The sequence below is a fragment of the Caretta caretta genome, chromosome 9 (genome assembly GCF_965140235.1).
Source record: "Caretta caretta isolate rCarCar2 chromosome 9, rCarCar1.hap1, whole genome shotgun sequence".
Classification (NCBI taxonomy): Eukaryota; Metazoa; Chordata; order Testudines; family Cheloniidae; genus Caretta; species Caretta caretta.
In genome coordinates, this window is record NC_134214.1 from 43162240 (window position 1) to 43184546 (window position 22307).

Below are 22307 nucleotides of genomic sequence, written 5' to 3' on the forward strand. Positions count from 1 at the left end.
TCTTCTGAGGCAGGCTAAGCCAGCATGTAGGGATATACTCAGAAATTTTAATCAGAAATTGAAAAAACAGTTCATACTGTGTCAGATTCAAAACAGCACAGGCAAATCTCAGTTTGCTGAGCCCCAGTCAAGACTGCTGCTAGAAACTCCATGCTGAATTCTTGGCTTATTTCAGGGGGGAAAAAATCATAAATTGAAGCTCCATCACTGTAGAGAGACCAGTCTGTTGAAATGTTATTGCTGTTCACTTGTGAAACTGGGCCAGGCGACTGAAAAAAAGAAAACTCATTAGTTTGCTTCATAATTGAATAACCTCAAGCAATTGCTGGAGTAACACTTCCATGATCTGTTTCCCTTTATGAAATATTGGGCAAAGAAAAGGCACTGGCTCAAGGACACAAGAATCAATAAATAAGTTTTTAGTTTCTCAAGGCTGTTTACACTAAGTAACAGTTTATATGGGAAATACAATTATTCCTACCTACATAAGCATGATGAGAATATTGGAATCTATCAATGTACAAACATTCTTAATACCAACTCTAAGCGAGTCCAGCATCTCCATAAAAGTGCTCATTCGTTGTTCCCTTAGCATCTCATTTGGCATTGTACATTGGCTTGTGTCGCCCCAAACTGCATTATGGAGCATTATTTAGTGCCCAATCCTGCGAGCCCTTATTTGCGTGGGAAAGGATTGATTGCATGTACAAATAAGGGTTGTCAATTAACTCAGACAGTGACTTTCAGTCAAATACATTATTCACAAATACAAGTTTTTATCGTTCAGATGCATTCATTATGCCCTTGTACGTGCATCTGAAAAACGTGTGATCTGGCTGTGCATATCTGAATTAAGAGTTGAATACAAAAGTTGGAACTGAAGTTCCAAACATTTCTGTCAGTGAGTAGTTCCATTGATACCCATGAAGCTATTCCAGTTTACACCAGCTCAGGGTTAACCATTCATTACAGCTTCTACTGATCATTTATTAACCTCTTATAAACTATTTATAAATATACCCTTAATTTCAAGTGTGTACCAGATTTTAAAAGATCCACAAGTGCAACGACAATAGATGTAAAGGTTTCTGGTTTGTAAGTGCAAAAGGTGCACCTGAGTTGCACTCTGGAATGCTCATTTGCAAATTAAATTAGGGCTTTTTTTTTTTCCTGAAGTACTTACATGAGAGGAAAGTGATCAGGAACAGTCAGCATGGATTCACCAAGGGAAGGTCATGCCTGACTAATCTAATCGCCTTCTATGATGAGATTACTGGTTCTGTGGATGAAGGGAAAGCAGTGGATGTATTGTTTCTTGACTTTAGCAAAGCTTTTGACATGGTCTCCCACAGTATTCTTGTCAGCAAGTTAAAGAAGTACGGGCTGGATGAATGCACTATAAGGTGGGTAGAAAGTTGGCTAGATTGTCGGGCTCAACGGGTAGTGATCAATGGCTCCATGTCTAGTTGGCAGCCGGTGTCAAGTGGAGTGCCCCAGGGGTCGGTCCTGGGGCCGGTTTTGTTCAATATCTTCATAAATGATCTGGAGGATGGTGTGGATTGCACTCTCAGCAAATTTGCGGATGATACTAAACTGGGAGGAGCGGTTGATACGCCGGAGGGCAGGGATAGGATACAGAGGGACCTAGACAAATTGGAGGATTGGGCGAAAAGAAATCTGATGAGGTTCACTAAGGATAAGTGCAGGGTCCTGCACTTAGGACGGAAGAACCCAATGCACAGCTACAGACTAGGGACCGAATGGCTAGGCAGCAGTTCTGCAGAAAAGGACCTAGGGGTGACAGTGGACGAGAAGCTGGATATGAGTCAGCAGTGTGCCCTTGTTGCCAAGAAGGCCAATGGCATTTTGGGATGTATAAGTAGGGGCATTGCCAGCAGATTGAGGGATGTGATCGTTCCCCTCTATTCGACATTGGTGAGGCCTCATCTGGAGTACTGTGTCCAGTTTTGGGCCCCACACTACAAGAAGGATGTGGATAAATTGGAGAGAGTCCAGCGAAGGGCAACAAAAATGATTAGGGGTCTGGAACACATGACTTATGAGGAGAGGCTGAGGGAACTGGGATTGTTTTGTCTGCAGAAGAGAAGAATGACAGGGGATTTGATAGCTGCTTTCAACTACCTGAGAGGTGGTTCCAGAGAGGATGGTTCTAGACTATTCTCAGTGGTAGAAGAGGACAGGACAAGGAGTAATGGTCTCAAGTTGCAGTGGGGGAGGTTTAGGTTGGATATTAGGAAAAACTTCTTCACTAGGAGGGTGGTGAAACACTGGAACGCATTACCTAGGGAGGTGGTAGAATCTCCTTCCTTAGAAGTTTTTACGGTCAGGCTTGACAAAGCCCTGGCTGGGATGATTTAATTGGGGATTGGTCCTGCTTTGAGCAGGGGGTTGGACTAGATGACCTCCTGAGGTCCCTTCCAACCCTGATATTCTATGATTCTATGATTTTTCCCTATGGAAACAGTTACACTTATAAACAGTACAGCAGTTAAGATGTCTTTTGAAAGTGTCTTTCTGATCCTGCTTCTATCTAAATCAATGGCCAAACACCCAGTCATAAAAGGGAGCAGGATTGGGCTCAACTTCAAACACAAGTCTCTTTCTGCTGATTGTGTGCCATTCTCTGGGGGAATGGGAAAGCAGGGCACAGAAAGGAGTTGTTTAGTGTTAGGTTTCATTGAATACAATGTACTTTGTTCCCTGTTTGAGGATTAATTGTACTTTTTCCTGAGAGTGAGAAGAGACTGGCCTAGTCCTTCACCTTAAGTGGGTTGAGCCCAAGCACAGCCACACTGTATTCAAAAATACATTTTGGTAATGACCTTGAAGTGCTTGTGTTGTGAAAACTCTTCAAAGGAGCAATTAACGACCGCATATTATTCAACAACATTAGTGAGCCTCCCTTTTGCCTCTGGAGATTAGAGCGATCTACATTTCATGTATTTGTAATAATTAGGTAATAAACAATGGGAGACAATTTAGGACACTATAAAACAAACGTTTTCTAAGTGGCTTCAGTTATTATGCTCTGTCACAATTTCTGCAGCAAGACCAACACACTACAATGGAGGATTCAGTTCCCTTTGCCATGACTATCATGGCAAAGATTTAGAATTCGTTTTCTCACCTCACCATACAGTAAATTGCATGTGGTGTGGGCAACTGTCAAGGGGAAGTAGATCCTTGTCTGAGTCACTGAATCGACTATTTGTCAGGGCTCCAGCTAGTCCTAATTATGAAAAGTGTAGCTACATATTGCCTGTCTTGTGAAATTTGCTTCCTTCCCAGAGCTCTAGCCAAGACTGTAGGGAAAAACCTTACGTTTACACTTAAGTTTCACTAGCATAACTATGTCAGTAAGGGGTGTTATTTTCTGACAACAGAGCTATGCCAGTCAAAGCCACAGTGAGGATGCAGTTGTACCCGTATAAGGCACTTCATAACACTATAGCTTTTTTTGCTGAACTGGAATAAGCTAAACTGCCTGTACTAGGGGGTTGATGCTTTTGCCTACAAAGCCTTAGTTTTGGGTCACATTTTTGAGCCTATTTTTGCATCCTTACAGGCCTGGGTTTGTTAGTTATTAAAGAAAGCAGAGACACTGCTCTTCTGTGACTCGAGCAGCTGGGATCCTAAGCAGGGCCTTGGTTTGAGCTTGGCTCAGATCCTGGGACTCACTTCTAGCCAGGGTTTGGGGAACACTGCACATCTGCCCCTCTACAGGAATAAGAATGGCCTTGGACATTTCCATGAAGCTGTATTTATTAGTCCAATTTCTTTCCCCTAGTCACGGATCTTAATTTTGCACACCTGTATGTGCATGGACCGGTTTCTGAAGAGTGTGCTGACATGCCCTAAACTGTCCCTTGTAAACACCTGTTAAAGAGAAGCTTCCCTTAAACAGTTGTACAAATATAAGTGTAGCTTATATGCCTCTTTCCAGAAAGACAGAGGGGCTGCAAGCTTATTCAAATCCACTTGATTAGGAATTCAGTAGAATGTACAAAGATACTATTTCACTATTCACCAAGCTGTCATCTTGCCCTGTTGTCATCTACTTTCCATTATTCTTTGAGAAATTCAAAGATACAAGGCTGCAGAGGTGTCACTCTGATGTAACTGGTCTTTTCTGCAGAAAAGGAATTGGAGTGTTCCTGGCATTGACAAAAATCTTAGATTGAAAATACCATCCTTATTCAAGAGAAATCCACCAGGGGTAGCTTTTCAGGGACACTCAGATTCACGAAGTGTGATGGTTACATAGGAACACGATAGGAATTGCAATGCCAGAACACGTGTTCATCTAATCCCATGTCCTGTCTCTGACAGTGGCCAGAACCAGCTGCTTCAGGAGAAGATCCAAGAAACCCCCAACATGGACAACTATGGAATAACTTGCCCATAAGGAAAGTTTCTTCCAACCCCCCCCCCCCCCACACCCCATCAGTTAGTGATTGGCTCATGCTCTGAAGTATGAGGGTTTCCTCTCTTAAACCCCATTATCCCATCCAATCTAACTGGAGATGTGGATTATAAAAACATAAATCTCTAATCCTTTTCTGAACCCTGCTAAACTCTGAGCCTCAATAGCAGTTTGAGGCACTAAGCTCCACTGGTCTATGCCTAGAATAATACAATTTACCTTTTTTAAATTGTGTTGCTTTTTAAGGCCATTTAATGTCTCTGAACCCTTTCTAGTTCTGTTGTAACTTTAAGAGAATGTCCTGAACTGTATAAATTATTCCCAATGAGGGTATGCCATCAGTTCCAAGAATGGCATTAAATATTTTCAGTACTAAGTTCTGTCCCATGACCTACACATCCACAACTCAATTTATCATCTGCATTGAACAGGCTGTCATTGACCTGTCCACAGTGACAGCCATGCCTCCACCCCTTCTCCCCGCAGTGGTCACAGTTATTTAGAATCCAGCAGTGTGCATGAGTAGTTCAAAGAATTCCATTCTATGTGCATTTGTCAAAGATGACTTTTTCAGCACTAGCATAATACCCACTCACCCAGCTTTGACAACTCCCCCTGAAGTTTCTCAAGGCCAGCTCTAGCTGCAGTAAGAAGTGACTGCGTCTTCTGCAAGTTTTGCCACCTCGTTATTCATCCCCCTTTTCGGATTAAATAATGCTGGTACAAGTGCAGAGCCTTTGTGGCACCCTACTATTAACTTTAGTCCTGCTGAAAGTTGACCATTTATTTCTACTCTGATTTCTCTGAGCTAATTTCTAATCCATTACAGTATTTTACCTCTCACCCCATGACTACTTCGTTTCTTGAAGAGCCCCGTCGGGGACTTATAGCAGGAGATTTTCAAAGGCCACTGAAGGCAGCTAAGCACCCAATTTCCATTGACTTTCAATGAAAGTTTGGGGCCTAAATTGCTTGGAAAAATCTCCCTCATTAATTATATTCATTGGTTCTCCTTTAAATATGACAACAAAATCATAGACAAAAAAGTATAGTAGGTTAGAAGGCATGATTGTCTTTTACTTAAGGGAAAAAAAATAATCACACCATGGTTATCTCTATGTGATCATTTCAATCAAGTTATCTTACTGCTCTGTAATTTCTAGAAACACTTCTAAGAGTTTCAAAACGCATAACTATGGCATTTTCTCCTTACCAGTGTTCTGGTACAGTAGTTGATTTTTAAATGATGGATTGTACATTCTCTTAGATGCTCAGCCATTTCATTCTTAAAATTCCTTTGGAACTCTTAGATGTACAGTGGAAATACGAAGAGATTCAGTCCAGTTTTAGAAGGTTTTTTATTTGTATCCCCATAGCACCTAGGAGTCATGGATGAGGACCTAGGAGTCATGGATGAGGACTCCTTAGTACTAGGCACTGTACAAACAGAACAAAATGTGGTCCCTATCCTATAGGGCTTACAGTACAAGTAGAAGACAAGAACCATACTCCCTATACTTGATGGGAAATGCTGCAGGAACCAGTAATACCTCTAAAAAAGTAGAAGGAATTGTCCCACTATATACTGGTCCTGGTGACTTGTTGTTCTTTATTCATCAATTTGTTTCACCACCTCCTCTTTTGACACCTTAATCTCCGACAGTGCTTCATCTACTATCTGAAAAAAGAAAGCATCTCCCCATTATCCTCTGCAGTGGAGACTAATACAAAGAAGTCATTTAGCTTCTCTAACATCCTTAAACTCTTCAGTTATTCCCTTTATTCACCACAGATTCTTGCACTAACTTCAAGGTGGATGACCTGTAGTCATAACAGCTGAAAATACATAATTTAATCTGAATAAGTTACAAGTCTTAAGAACCAGAGTGGAGAGGTTAATTGTGAAAAATCTAGAGATGACAGTTATTTCTGTCACAGGGTCCATCCCCACCAAGACACCCTCAAATGGCTGACCTGGTGCAACATGTGCATCCAGCCTCAGTTTCCCCTTCTTCAGTCCCAAGGGGCAACTGAGTTGCCCCTCCTTTCCTCACAGACAAGGCCAACAGCCATCTCACCCACCCAGGAAAGGAAAGCAGTTCTTCTCACAGTCTAACAGGACCTCTGTTTTGGCACATCGTTTATTAATGTGTGCCTCAACTCCCAGGTCCCTCAAACTGAAACAATTCACAAACCCTAAAGTTAAAGAGGCAGCAGTTCACCAAATCTGTTGTCCCTGTGCCTGTCCTAACACACACGCACACGCCTCCAAATCATCTAGTTACCTGAAACAACAATCCCTACTCCATGACTTCTGCACCCCCACTAACCTGTCTCCAAATTTCTTACAACTCTTCCATGGCAACTCTGACCTCAGGGCTCCTGCAGTGTTCTGTTCCCCAGGCCTCCTTCACCCCTACTAAGCTCTTCCAGAATCATCCTCTGCCCCTGGCTGAAACAGATATTCCCCTTTACCTAAGAGATGCCTCATAAGACTTCCAGTTGGTGGAGTTCCCCAGCTCCGGTCAGTCCTGAACTATCAACTCTGCCCAATTCTTCTTCTGGGCCAGATCTTCTTCCCCTCCAAGAAACTCCCAACTTGTACTCTCTTAGGGGAAATCAAGAGAAGCTCATACAGCTTGCTCCAGAGAACTCTCACCTCCAGCTTCCTGCCTCTTTTTCCTCCTTGTCCTAACACAGTTTAGGTTTTCAGACACCAGGTACCTTTTTTCAGGTAGCTAATTAGCCACAGGTGAGCTGGACCAACTCTCTTAAATGGGCCAATCACCCTGTGACAGTTGCAATGCACCATTCCACCCTGTCCCCCACCTTGGTGGGGGAGGAGAAGAAGACAACAACAGGAAATATTCCACAGTGAAGCAACTGAGAGTTTTTCAGTGCGCGTAAGGGTAATTTACTATTTCAGAATTCACTCATCTCTAGTTTATAGGGAGCAGACTTTGGAGTGCTATTAGTAGGGATTACTATAGAAACTGCGGAGAAGGCCAGCATTTGGAGCTGACCTCTGTAATGCAGCATGAAAACACTCTGATGAAAAATGGCTCTTTTGACCAAATGAAAATTCTCCAACAAAATTTTCCTGTTGGTTGAAACTGATTTTTTTTTAAATGAAAACCAGAATTTCATAGAGAACTACAGACTTTAAAAAATCCCATTAAAATGATCATTTTCCAACAAACTGGTGCTATGTTTTGAGTAATTGTTTGTTTAATTAATAGGTACTAACTGCCTCAGCTCTCACTTCATAGACACATTCTAATCTCCCATGCACTCCATTTTTTGCCGAACATCTGAAAAATCCACTCCATAACAGATGCTTGATTAACAAAAAGTCTGTCTGGAAGGCTTAACTCCAGCAACCTACCTAATTTCCTTTTTATTCCCCCAATAGATTCAGTTAGACAGACAATCTTGCTCTGAAGTTCAGTTAACTGAAGCCCCACCATATTTTCAATAAACCAGCCACAGGCTAGTACGATTGATTTGCCAATACCATTAGCAGATTCTGGCAGCCTTTTAAACCATGGTTGAATTAATGCATTTTGCTTATGATTACACAGTCATTATAATAAAGCCTACTAAGCTAGCAGCCATGAGTTCTCCCATCTGAGGAATACAGCTCTTTAGTCAGAATTAGGTTGTAATGAAATGAATTAGGTTGTAATAGGCAGATAGACAGTACAGACATTCCTACATGCCTTTAGATTATTACACTGCACAAGCCTACTGGAGTGGACTGTCTCACTCAACATGATCGCTCTTCCTCAGACTTGTAATTAAATAGATGATGAACATTTCTGAAAAAAATGAAGGCTTTTACAACTAACAAAACCTTAATGGGACAACGGGACATTGTAATGTAAAGGTCTTTGTGAGGTAAAACAATGGAATAGTCTGTATAGTCAGCAAAGGAATGAGTTGTAGTAATCTCCTTCCGTACTTCAACCCCTCAACTGCAGCAACTCCAGCTTTGATGCCCCTTTCCGCATCCTCCCCTGCACCTTTTCCCATGCATATGTGTGGAGCATGTATGACCTGATGACCTCAAGGCCCCTTGCAGCCCTTCATTTCTATGATTCTATGTTGGCCAAGCCACTTCCCTCTCCTTATTTAAACTCCTCCTTGTAAATCACTTCTGCTGTTTGTCAACAAGAAAATAGTGAACCATGCAAAATATCAGTTATATTTAATAGAAACCCATTATGTGCAAATTCCCTATCAAAGTCATGGCATGATCTTGGTCTTATCTTTGTTCCTCCCTTGCCTTCTGCCATGTTTCTCACCCTCCTGTTACATTACTTCTGAAACTAAATTGGAAGCTCTTTGAGTAAGGACTCTATCTTTCTATAAATAACTAAGAGCCTAGAACACTACAGAGCTCTGGAAGAGAGGATACTCCGAACAATCTAGCTGTGCACATAGATGGCCTAAGTTAAGCATTTTCTTTACTTGCTTCCCTTATCCACCCTCTTCTGATCCTTCGTATTGCTTATACTCACTACTGCATCATAGCTTAGTTGATCCTACAACATCTTGCACACAACCGACGGTTGCACTTGTGCAGAACCCATGGTGTCTAGGGGTTTTGTATAGGCACAGCCGTCCACCTACATGCTGGGATGGGTGCCCTAGATTGTAAACTGTTCAAGGCAATAAATGGTTTTGTACAATCCCTAGCATAATAGGGTCCTGATCTCAGCTGGGGCCTCTGATGGCTACTGTAAAAAAAAAAAAAAGAAGAAGAAGAAGAAAGAAAAACCACCAAGTTGAATCACACCCACCCAATGTGTTTTGCATTATTGTTCTAGGAAATTAAGTGCTGTACCCAAAGGAGGGCCCAGGAGTACCATTGGGTGAAATGTTTTACACAGAATAGGATGGTGTGAGTAAATAATATTCTCATTCATTGCTTATGTTTTGTGTCTTAGTTTTACAGGTGCTTTTGTGCACTTCTGAAATGCGATAAGAGGACATCTTTTACCACCAGCAACAAGTTTTCTTCAAAGTCCACCCGAGTGTGCCGCACTGCACCAAGGGTACAGGACAACAACTTCACATTTGTTGCTGCATCTGCAGGACCACCATCCTCAGAACGGCAGGAGGCCACTGTTAGCTTGCAGAATCCAGAGCCAACCATGGACAATGGCCCAAGGGCAAAACGAGAAGTGCTACTTATAGCTCACTATAGCGCTTAATCAAGGCAACCACAGACTTATACTACATGATTTGGAGGGTGTTGGTGGACAGGAGAAACAACTGTCAACTGGTTTTGTTAGTTTAAATCCGTAGGTAAGGATGGACACAAAGCTTAGTGTAATAAGCTGAGGTCACAGTGTTGCACCTGCTGAAAATTTGCCTACCGCTTAAAGTGATGTATGTTCAATCCACCAACAAGCTGTTGCTGTCATTCCTGAAGATCCTGGTAAATGGAATTTCAGAATCTTTGGGTGGTGGTTAATTAAACAAGGGTCTCCTCTTAAAATGTGTGTGTGTTGAGGGGTAAATTAAAAAACCCACAACACTTAAACACATTCTAAAGATTTTTGTTATGCTAGAAAGAGGTCTGATGCCTCTTATTGTACCCATTATAAGTGTCAGGTGTTCCATCCTGGAATTTGTCAGAATATTTCAGCACTGAATAGAAGCCCAGCAAATGAGTAACTTATTTTACACTGGCATGCAACATCAGCAGTATTACAGAGCCTGTCCTTTTCTCAAATTATGTAAATACGTGCTTTGGATTATACTGTATCTTAAACTCATTTAACTCTTCAGTACAAGCCTGCATACATTATAATAAATTTTTAATATCTTGAGCCACTCAGAAATTAAGCTATACATATTGGACATTTGCCAAAGGTTAATTCTTGCTAGATAAACTATTAAAAATAATACACATTTGTAGGATTCATGAAGGATTCTGATTTTGGGAGAAGAGGGAAAGTTAAGCTACAGTTATTGTGGGGATAGCTGGTAGAGATCTATTCACTTGCTTAAGCAAACGAGGCAGCAAAGAGATCTATCTTGCCTCTTTCCAGAGCCATGGATCTATAAATAAATTCAAACTAGTGTAACTGAGCACGAGTTCAGAAGAGCATCCTTATTCAGAGCATGAAGATGATTGATCCAGCAGATCATTGCACTGATGCCTGGATCTGTAAAAATTAAGCTCTTTTTTGGAGAGCATATTCTTGGCTTTTCAGGATGGGAGAAGGATGCACACCAACCATGTCTTCAACCATTCAGTGTAATTCGATCTACAAAGAGGCACAAGTGTTGACATATTCCAGTGGAAGAAGTTAGTCATCCCAGTCCACAGTCACAAATACGTTGAAGAGTTTCCTTGTAAGTCATCAATATATAAGTCGGCATATGCCTCTATTTTACCTGGAGGTTTCTGGTTTTTCATAAACTGTCCAATGAACTTCTTTCAGGACACTTAAGTGTCCCATTTTGGCAGTTTCAAAACGCTTGGATTTTTATAAGTCGAAAGTGTTCAAAACATATTGCCATACAAAGAAGAGTTTGCTCAGTATTTATCAGGAACAAACAGTCCAGCGTTCACTGTAATGTGAAGATTTGAAAGTGCAGACACTCAAAAATGCTCTTTTTCTCAAAGTGAAAATGAATGGCACTTAACATTTTGAATGAGTTTCAGGAAACTTATGCTACTGGAAAAAAAATCCTCAACTTTGTCACTGTTACTGTCACTGTTAAGTTAGAGAGTGGGAGTCACCAGTACACTTTTAAAAAGATATATATTTGTATGAATATTTCAGGACCCACAAAAGGCTAGAGCATCAGCTGGTGTAAAATGATACTTGTAGACTTGGTATTTCCAAACCCATGCTTGAGCATCCACACTGCATTATAAACCTGGGTTTACAATTGCTGGAGCCAGGTCTTACAGCTGTGCTAACACATCTATGCTGCACTATGCAAACCTTCTGACTTGGGGTCTGTGGCTTGAGCTGCATCCACACTGCAAAGTGACAGGGCTTGGATCAGAGTCACAGCAGGACTCAGGCGCTGACCCACCCACTCACCTTCGCAGGTTCCTAGGACCCAGATCCCAAGTGCTTGCTGACCCAAGTCAGACTAATTGGTGTGTGGACAGAAGAGGGATTTGGGCTTAAACCTGTATCAAACCTTGGGCTTAGTATGCAGTGTAGACATACCCTATAGAAAAGCAGGAAATACCATGTTGTGGATCTTCCTCCTAATCCGTTTTCTGTAATGTAACTGACCTCTGGCATACTCTACAGGCAGATGAAAGTGGCATTCAGAAGCTGGTGTAAGTCAGTGTGGCCATACCAACTTCAGTGCATCAATGCCAGTTTCCACGTGCATTGCCCAGACTACATCTCCCAGGATGCACAATGGCAATTCAGCCAGAGGGGAGACAATGCATCATGGAAGTAATAGTATAGCCAGGGAACCCAGCCCATAGAGAGTGGGGGAAAATGAAACACCTAAACCACAACTCCCATGAGACACTATCACAGCTCAGGCAGTTCAATGCTGAAGTGTCCCAAACCAAAGTGTTTAGATTTGGGTCAACCCAAAACCAAACATTTTGTTTCTATTTTCCTATAAAAAGTTTGAAAAAATTCACAGCCAATGAAGTTTTCTTGTGGAAAGTTTTGATTTTGGAAGCTATTTTCCGTTGAAAAAACATGAGTGGAAAATTCCTGTCCAGCTCTACTCAAAAAGGTTCAGGGATTCATTTTGGAAAGCAACTATCTAATGGGCCTGATCATCCCATTAGTTGCACGCTTTGAAGTCAATGGGAGATGCATCACTGGCCTTCAGATACTCATCTGAACTTTATCCAGACAATCCCAAGCTTCTTGATCCTGCAAAACTTGGCAGAAACTTTCAAGAGAAGTATCTCTCATGGTACTTCAGAAATTCCATGTATTATCCCAGACAGAATCAGGAAGTACCAAGAAACACAGAAATAAGTAATGTTAGGAAAGAATTACACGCATTTTTGATCTTTAAAAGTGGTTAAGATGGGTTCATTTCAAGTTGTCCATTTTAAATCTTTCTTTATCCAGAACAGTATACCCATCCCTAGCTGGGCTAGAAACCCAAGAGGTCCTCTACCATCAAATTTCAATTATTGCTTAGAAGAAAGAAACTAAATATGCACTTCATGTCTGCCCTGGAAGTATAGACATTGAGCACCAGAATATTATAACAATCAAGTACTATTTTTTCAGATAATTTTAAATATTAAATGTACTACTTGGGAAAAGTACAAACAATGAAAAATGAATTTCATTTAAAATACATGGCATGGAGATCAGTGCCAACTTCCCCAAACCACCTCCAGCCTTGACACAGAGGGAACAACTCCAGGGAGGAAAAGTTGTTTGTTCTCTAAGTCCATTTAATCGTTGGCCTCTTTGCTGAGCCTGCCAACAAGTGAGTCAACCAGCACCAACTGCGAGTGTAATTTTTTTGTGATGTGCTCACTTGCCTCCTAGGAAATTGAGTGAAACTGTCAACTCAATTCAAATACGGCAGGCCAGCAAACAGCCAGCAGAGAGCAACGACTTACAGCCCCTATCAGCCTCAGCTGCAGGGAGTGGCTTCATCCCTTGTTAACTTTGCCATGAGCCCACCATTCTCCCAGGCAGAAATAACGTTTTTTCAGTTCCGTTGTTTTTTGCACAAAGTTCATCATAGAAGCCTGCATTTTTCTTATGCTTGGTTCATTATTAAGAGGCATGAGAGTTAAAAAATCAGCTTCAAATTTCTCCTTCTCCCGCTACCCTTTAGGCTGACATAATTCTCAATGCATTTTCAAATTTTTCAAGCTATCGGATAAGCGTCACAATTGATTTCCTCAGTCTCCCGCTCTACACAATGCAACAGACTGTTACTTGTAATGAGGTTTTAGGCTCCTGATGGAAGTCAGAAATACAGCAAACATGTTGAACTGCATAAGATCGTGAAACCCTGATGGTGTAATGTTGATGGCAGGGTAAGCAAGCTTCTGACAGAAAATGAATATCGCACAGAAGCAGGTTTGTTCCATTGCTCATGCTGTCACAGGTGATACAGCATGGATGTGTGGAGTAGCATGTCAGTACAGTTCTGAGAATATTAGCAAACAGCTGATTATTTGGGGAGCTTTAAACATGGACAAAATACAGTACAATGTTACTTTATAGTTCAGATGGTTTAATCTGTATTCCTCCATTTTTTATTCACCAATTTAAATATATAGGCCTGTACAAAAGTCACCTTTCAAGTTAGATCACATTTTTCCTGATCTTGAGGGTAGAACGTAAACTAAAGTTTCATTGTAACTATTTAAGTGTATTCTTGTTACCCTTGTTATTGCGAGCCTTCTTGTTATGTGTATAACGACACAAACTGCAATTACATTTCTTTTATAATTTATTGTTCTTGGATCAGAATATCAGTAAGTATTTGAATGATGCCTGGTATTTTTAAACAGAATTGGAGCCAACAAAATAAGGCAGCTTAAAGTGGAAGAAGTCTAAGTGGGGAAAACGTCAAAAGCAAACTGTTAGTTAATATGTGTGCACACTGATAATGAATACTGTACGTTAATTGCCAATACTGCTCATGTTTTAAATGGTATTTTGTCCTTTTTAAATTGCAATTCTCTTCATTAAGTTTTCCATGCACCTCTTTCCTTTGCGTGAACTTTTGTCTATAAATGGTTTTTATTAAGTGTCAAATGTGTTTCTACTTAGCTATTGACTTTGTTATTCCATACTCGTGATGGCTTTTGCATACATATGACTATGAGCTCTGTACTTCCTGTGACTCCATCATTTCTTCTCGCATTCTGACAGTTCAGCTTCAGTGTATGTTCTCGAGCTGTTAAAAATGTTAACTTGTGTTTTAATTTTTAACAGAAATTGCTAATTAAGCAGGAAATTTGTTCATCCTATGTCAAATTCACGCAATTGTTAAGACTTAAAGTGACAGCTGAGATTTTCAGAACCATGTAATGCGTTTGGACATATGGGATAGGATTTTAATAAAACAACGAAAGGGTTCAACTCCCATTGAAAATTGGGCTAACTCTCTTAGGATGCCATTTTCAGAAGTGACTTAGTTCCCATTAAAGTTAAGATGTTCCAAAGCCCTGGAACATCTCAGCTGATGTTTCTATTTAGACAAACTTTACTGTACGTACACCGGGAATTCCATATGCCATTTCAAAAGGTTGCATATCTAAAGATTCTGCAGCAAGTGGCTGATGGAAGTGATGTCTTTGGGGGATCCAGTACTCTGAAACTACAAGTAAACCTTTTTTTTTTTTTTATGATCAGCCTCATTTATGTACGAACCTTCCTCCCCAGTATAACTTGTCCATAGGTTATACACTGCTCATAGGTGAGAATTTCTGCAAACTGGTGGGGGGAAGGGGAAATTGCAGCTGTTGTTGAGTATAGGATGACCAAAAATACACTCTCCATTCTAAACAAAAACAAAACAAAACCTTTGACCATTTTTGAATAGCTCTAGCAGAAAGTAGGTTTAGGAATAGGAAGGTGACATTTGTCCCCACTATCATCTTTATGGAGGAGATACACCTCCAAGTTTTCTAGCAAAGACTGGTTTTGATCTGGTGGGATATGACCCCTTGAACGTCACACTGCACATGCCCAGGTCAGTTTAATATGAACCATGCTCTTGTACAGAATTTTTGCATTACACTCATTAAGCATGTAGCTATGGAAGGCCACACTGGGTGCCCATACATAAGGTCTCAATTCAGGAAAGCATGAGTTTGATTTTAAGCATATGTTCAAGTCCAATTTAAGTCAATTTTTAATGTGTAACCACATCTGATCTATAAAAGTCAAAATACACTGGATTAACAGAGTGTGGGTCTACTTGGCAAACTGGGCAGTGGTTAGACAGTTGGAGAAATGCCTGTTCTGCACATTTTTGTGGTTGATAAACAAGAGCTACACAGTTAGGGCAAAATCCCACCCCAAGATAGCCCAATTACTCAGGGTATATGGTCCGGGGATCTTTTCAGATAGCCCTTCTGCCACACACATGCACTCCAAGGCAGCTGCTGACAGCCCCAGTGGACTCTGAGCTGCTGTTTCCTTGTTCCTATGTCAGTCAATGTGTCCAGTGGAAAACCCACCAGTCTACAACTGTTGTCATCCCTAAATACTTCCGCAGTCTGCCTGCTTCATCTATGTGGATATCAGACTCCTGGGGCCACAGCAGCTGGAATGCTGAATTTGCTCATCTGTGTTGCTCTATTCCTGCTTATGGGCGTTAGAAAGATAGCCCAGCAGCCTTTCAAAGCTTTATAACTGGTGTTTCTTACAAGATAAGAGATGCATTGAACGTCACGTATTCAGCTAAAGTGATGACTAGATCCTACTCCCTTTGAAAGCACAAGCAGTAGAACAGAGCCCATTTTTTGTCAGTGGGAATAGAATTTTGTCCAATATGCAAGATCTCCAAAGTATGCTTTCTTTGTCACTATTTATCTGGTATTAACCTCCTCTTATTATTTAATAGCTAGCATCAGTGCAGAAACAAAGGGCCACATCACCGTTAGATTTATGTAGACACATGCTAGTGATAAACAGCTGAAGTTCTGCTCACCCAAATGAAGGTAATATATAGCCTAAATGGGAGTTGCTGGACCGGAAAGTAGACAATATGTCCTCCTGTACATATAAGCTATTTAAAATATTGGATAGACTGTACATACAGACTGTATGTTGAATAAAATATTTTGTACACAGTATGTGTTTTGTCACTTGCAGTAGTTGCTGTTTAAAAAAGGGTTTGTATTTATAGTAATCTACCTGGAAGAATGTCAAAGTGCTTTACAAATTATACATGATTATCACATCAGCCACCGCCTGGATGAAATTTGGACAAGTTTAACCGCACACAGCAACATCACAGAATAGGATGTAATTAATACCTTATCTGAACATGCAGGAGGGGTTACATGTGGGCAGACTGAATTACCCAAATAATCTGGCAGGGACATAAAGGCTAACGATCCTAGTGCCACAGGATTTGTAACAACCACAAGCAGTCAGGACCTCAGCTTTCTCTCTCATCTGAAAAATGGCACCTTCAGCAGCAGAGTGCTTTCACACACAATGCTGGGACCTTCCATCATCATACCTGCAGGGCATGTGGCCAGTATGAAGCTTTATAGGTTCTGAGAGCAAGTCTTCCAAGGCATACAGAACCCATCTCTAGAGCACAAGAAGAAGAAACAGGAACAAGCTGCCAGCAAGAAGAGCCTCAAACCCTGCTTTGTTCATTCCCTCTAAAGTATCTGGCACTGACCACCATCAGAGACAGAATACTGAGCTACGTGGACCCTTGGGGTGACCCAATATGGCTATTTGTACAGTCAAGCTGAACTCTTTCATTCTTATGCAGAACCATTACTGCTGGTGATGCAGGCCAAGTTATGACCTTATTTATACTTGTGCAAGACAGTGTTCTCAGTGTGCTTGCACAGATATAACTGATTGAAAAGTTATTAATTTTGTTGCAGATGCTCAAGAAGGACCAGAATCCAGCTCACTTTCCCATAGTTGTGCTGGCTCAGCAGGGCTAATAGGAGAAGAAAGCACTACAATTTATGTCTGTAATCTGGTGAGCCTCTCCACAGGCTTAGGGACAAACAGTCAGCCACACCCAACTCTGTTTTAGCCTTCAGCACAGGCTCTTTTAGTCCTCTACCACACAAAACCCCAAGAAATATTGAAAAGTAACAAACCATAGCCCTGACCTGAGGGGCACCACAGGTCCTCCATTCCCCCCCACCCCTCATTATCTCAAGGTTCATAGCCCTCCCCTCGCAGCTAAGAGATCAACAGCCTGCCTGTCTCAGTGAAAGTGGCTGAGTTATCCCTACTCTGACTAATACAGCACTACCCCCCACCAGCTGGGTCCTTACTTATATCTTCCAGCTGGGAATCAGAACCAATCATTAGCTGTTGCTCAGCTGGATCAGCTGGTGTCAACAACTCTCTGTTGGGCTTCTCCTTAGGCCTGGGCTTGCTGTTTCCTGGCTCTGCAGGCCCTGAAAGGGGTAGACTGCCCTGGTCCAATGTCTCTACAGTAAGCAGACAGAAAGCTGTACACACAGAGCTAGTAGGACCCATGCACAAGAGGCTTTTATTACATCATTCCTTTCCAGAGCAGAACTGTATTTTTAGTGTCACTGATGCTTACTTAAGATTTCTAATTTTAGGCCTGGGAGCACAAAGAAGTTAGGTGCTGTCACTTACCTTTCAGGCACCTGACTAATCACCAGAACACACTGCAATTCACAAAGCCTGAGTTAGGTGCCTAGGCTCCCTGTACAGTGACTGGGGAGATAGTGCCTCAGACTGCCATTCACACAAGCCAGTGATTAGGGCACTCACCTGGGTGGGGGAGGCCCCACCACCACCGCCTGTGGGGAGACAGGATTTGAATAGGGATCTACCCAGCACTCAGGGGAAGGCTCCAACTATTGGGCTATAGGATATTCTCGATCTCCCCTGCTGAAGTGGGTTCCACTCTGGTTCACTAATTACAGTCACTTGGGTCAGAGAGAGAGAATGACAGAGCTTGAGTGCGCACATATGAAAATTGCTTTATAGACTGGTGGTTTACGCCAGTGGTGTAGGCAGCATGGGACATTTGGGTGGGCCCTGACTTTGGGTGGGTGGGCAATGACAGGGGCAGGGGCAGGAGGGTTCAGGGGCCTGCTTCCCCCCATCTCCTCCAGCCAATCCCCCTGCTCCAATGATGGTCAATTATTTTGTCACAATGGAACAGCTTCTACTGGAGAGACTAAGGGAGCTGCACCTCAGGATATTCTCTAGCCCAATGGCTAGTGCATGCACCTGAGAGCTAGAAGATCCTAGTCCAAAACCCTTATTACCTATGGATGGAGGGGGACTTTGAACTAGGGGTCTCTCCATCCCAGGTGAGCACTCTAGATTAAAGTTACGAGGGAAGTCGTCTTCTTGCTGTTTTGTGTGAACTCACCTGAGAGGCCTGCTCCAGTAGGGGACCTTTGAGCACATCTACAGGAGCTGGCCGCACTTATGGCGTAAGTGAACACCTATCATCCCCTGGTTTGTGAATCATTCTGGGGTATTGACCTCTCTTCCAACATAAGCTGGGACATAAAGTTTTGTATGCCAATGCTAATGGTTTTTTTCCAGAATTTTATAGGCATTCTCTGGAATAAAGAGAGATGAGCAGGGAGAATTGCAACCATAAATATAATAGGACCATTAGCTTTTTGCAGCAGTTAGGTACAATTAATACTGTACACTCTTTCCATATTGGCTGTGATCTACATGCCAAATATTGGGAGCCCTTTGTCCATTTGTAGATTATATAGATATGTAAAACCCTTTGTCCTTTACCTATATAAAAATAGAGAGAGAAAGAGAGAGAGAGAATATAAATATAATTTGCTGTGAGCAATGTCACGGCTATCATCACTGATTTATCATAATCAGGAATCCTGGATTTAAGGTGGATTACTTCCTCCTTATTCTTGCTAACATTGATTTGCTGGGGTTTGCCAAATATAAGATGACAGCATCCCATAGAAGGTTGATTTGTGGGAAACCTCCTCCCACCTTTTACCCTTTAACTTGCAGGCTGTGCATGATCTTCTGCTTGACCAGCTCCATCCTTGCTCTGTAGTTTGAAATACCTGTGATGGAATCCATTTGCTACCCTGCTCGTTCCTCCTCAGCTAGCCATGGGCTGCATTGCTATAATCCATCAACATCCTGTCGAAATCAGTGGCGTGTGAGGATGGAGCTAGTACATCGTGCAGCACAGCAGGAGACTCTACCTGGGTGCATTTGGAAATGTCAGCAGCAGTCAACTGGTTAATGTAGTCCATGTTGCTTTGGCAGAGTCAGTAATCCGAGCGTTTTAGTCTGTTTATTAAGAAAAGAATTCCACAAATCTCTCCCCTCTCCTCCATCCAGTAGAGCAAACCAGCCTACCTGTGTTTTGAAAGCTGTGCAGTTTAGCAAAATAAAAGGCCAAGATATATATATAAAAAAGTGCCCACAGTGCCTAAATCTATGTCTATGCACCTAAACAAGCTGTCTGAGTGTTAAGCATGCAGCATTCATTGACTTCAGTGTGATCCACTCTGTCCTGAAGTCTGCGGCCTTTGCTGGGTGTCCTGCACTTTCGAAAAACCCCACTGCTGATTTTTCAGGAGTGCTCAGTGGTGGCTGAGGTCCACTCCTATTGAAGGTGAAGGGAGTTTTACCACCAATGTAATGGCAGTGGAGTTGTGCTCAGTGTTGGCCTTTCTTGCGAGACTCCTATCCAAGGTGCTTAGCTATAGCCAATGCCTAGTTTTAGGCACTAATTTTTTAAAGTCTTGAGCAGAGTGTGTCAAAACTTTGGGTAATCCTAGATAGTAATGAGCTGGTAGGAAGGAAGTGAATAACCCTGGCTGAGTTACACATTCCCCATAGTCTAATTATAATACTTTGGCTTTTGGCAAGCCTCTACAGAAGGGTTGAGCTCACCTAGGAGAAACAAGCCAGCACTGAAGTAGAAGACATGAGTGGAGGGTACCCTTGTAGGAAGGAAGCATTGATTTCTTTGTATTACTGTTGCCTATTAAGAGTCTCTCCCTGTGCGTCAATTAACAGAGGCTAATTGTATCAGTTCCAGTAAGACAGAAACTCTCTCATTAAGAATCTACCTAAATTTCCCATATGGGTACAATACACAAGTGAATACACAAGTAGAAGGTAAGATTGTCAGTGATGTGCGATGGCACAGATATGACAGGGATACAAAGAAAGACCCCTAGGGAAGTTTCAGCTGATGGGCACAGATTTTGCCCAAGTAGAATCTCCATAGAATATTTAGATCACTGGGGCTAGTCTCTTTCTGAAAAAAAAACAAAACCTTATTGTAAAATGTACTCTTGACAGTCAGGCCACTTTGTCAGGTGCTTGAACATAAATGTATTTTGGCCAGTGTGCTTGCGACATAGAACAGGTTTTTCACCTTCTCTTTATCTCAGAGAGGAAACAAGGCAATTTTTAGCTAATAATTGATTGAAAGGAAAACCTCTGACGTTACATGGAAAGGTATAGTGCACACTGAGCTTCATGTGCTCTACCAGCAGTTGGCACCACATGCAGAAATTGCTGGATGAGTACAAAGCTCAGATGGAAGATCAATGGCATATTTTACAGGAAAAGGAAAAAAAATAAGGGTGGGAAGGAAGCATTAGAACAGGGTGAACTCCAAATGCAGCTGTATCATTTGCCATTATACCTTGTGAGCAAGGCTGCTAGAAGTATTCCTTACACTCTCCACTGTGCGTTACTTTTAGATTAAATTTATGGTATCTTTTGTATTCTTTTTATTAAGATCCTCTTCTATGCATAGTGCTTTTCATCCAGAAAAATCACAAAGGACTTTACAAGCTCTATACACTTGGAGGTGCCAAATCCTATTAGCCTTATGCACAGTACTCATCCATAGTGAACAGATATAATTGCAGCTATTAAGATATCCAACCATTTAAGCTCAAACTGGTGCCTACTGAGATGGTCAGAGTTTGGGACCCAACTTTGTCCCTCACTCCCCAGCCTGGGGTCATACTGCAACCCTCCAAAAACACTTAACCCCAACCCCCCAAAAAAGAGAAGCACTTTACTTTTCTTTACAAGCAGCCTCCGTTGCCAGCCTTTCAGAGTGGCTTTGATAAACTGTGGTTGTCCAGCTCTTCTCTTCCAAAGAGTGTCACTGTGCTATGAGGCCTGATATTAGAGGGGGCAGGGAATGGCAAGATGATCCCATAGGGTTTCTCCCGCAGAAGGAAAAATTCTAGCTTGGTGATGCATCAACAACCTCTTCCAGTTCAAAGACAGCAGAAGAGCAGAAAAGTAGGAAAGGTGTCTGAAGTATTCAGTCCCTATTGACTCTCCAGCTTCATCTGCTGCTAGTTCATCTGCTGCTAGTGAAGTGGAAAGTCCTAATCCTGTACTGGTGGCATGGCTGTCTGTTACCATGGGAATGACTGAGATGTCACAAGTTCAATGTGATTTCATTGCTGGTAAACATGAGGGAAGACAACTTGCTGGAAGGGGCACTGCATTTCCCTGCTCACATACCACTTCAAAAGTTCCCGGGGCTTTTCCTGTGTACCTGGCTAGTGCATCTGAGTTGAAAGTGCTGTCCAGAGCAGTCACAATGGAGCACTCTGGGATAGCTCCCAGAGGCCAATATCGTCTAATTGCATCCACACTACCCCAAATTTGACCCAGCGATGTCGATTTCAGTGCTAATCCCCTCTTCGGGGAGGAGTACAGAAATCGATTTTAAGATCCCTTTAAGTCAATAAAAATGGCTTCATCGTGTGGACAGGTGCAGGGTTAAATCGATCTAATGTTGCTGAATTCGACCTAAACTCGTAGTGTAGACCAGGGCTGATATTTACCAGAATAGTCAAGGAAAACTGCAGAGGAAAAACAGAAGCTGGAATGAAACCCATTTTGCCAGCTTGCAATGCAGAGAAAACTCTATATTCTAGCAGTCACTCTTGAAGGGTCTCTCTGAAAGTGAGAAAGGAATTCAGAGTTAAGAAATTTGAAATGGAAGCTTCAGAATCCATTTCTCTTTTGGGTTGAAATTTTAGAAGTTCTCCCTCTCCCACAAAATCCAAACACATCATCAGGTTTTCAGTAAGCAAGTGTTGATACTCATTCAGGATCATATTCTGTTAAAAACACTGGAAAGAGGTATTAAGATTTTTGTTTTTGTTTTTTTTTTTAAGTAGAAAAGAGATACTATTGAGGAA

General features: G+C 41.8%; 1 protein-coding gene across 1 annotated transcript in view; it reads left to right on the plus strand.

Moving 5' to 3' along the window:
* LOC125642919 (pinopsin-like) overlaps nucleotides 1-16211 on the plus strand; it is a 160420-nt gene extending 144209 nt beyond the window's left edge. The window contains exon 4 of the mRNA XM_048864875.2: nucleotides 9394-16211. Coding sequence (XP_048720832.2) covers nucleotides 9394-9660 — 267 coding nt within the window. The 3' untranslated portion in view covers nucleotides 9661-16211. The remainder of the gene's footprint in view (nucleotides 1-9393) is intronic.
* Nucleotides 16212-22307: the final 6096 nt, after the last annotated feature.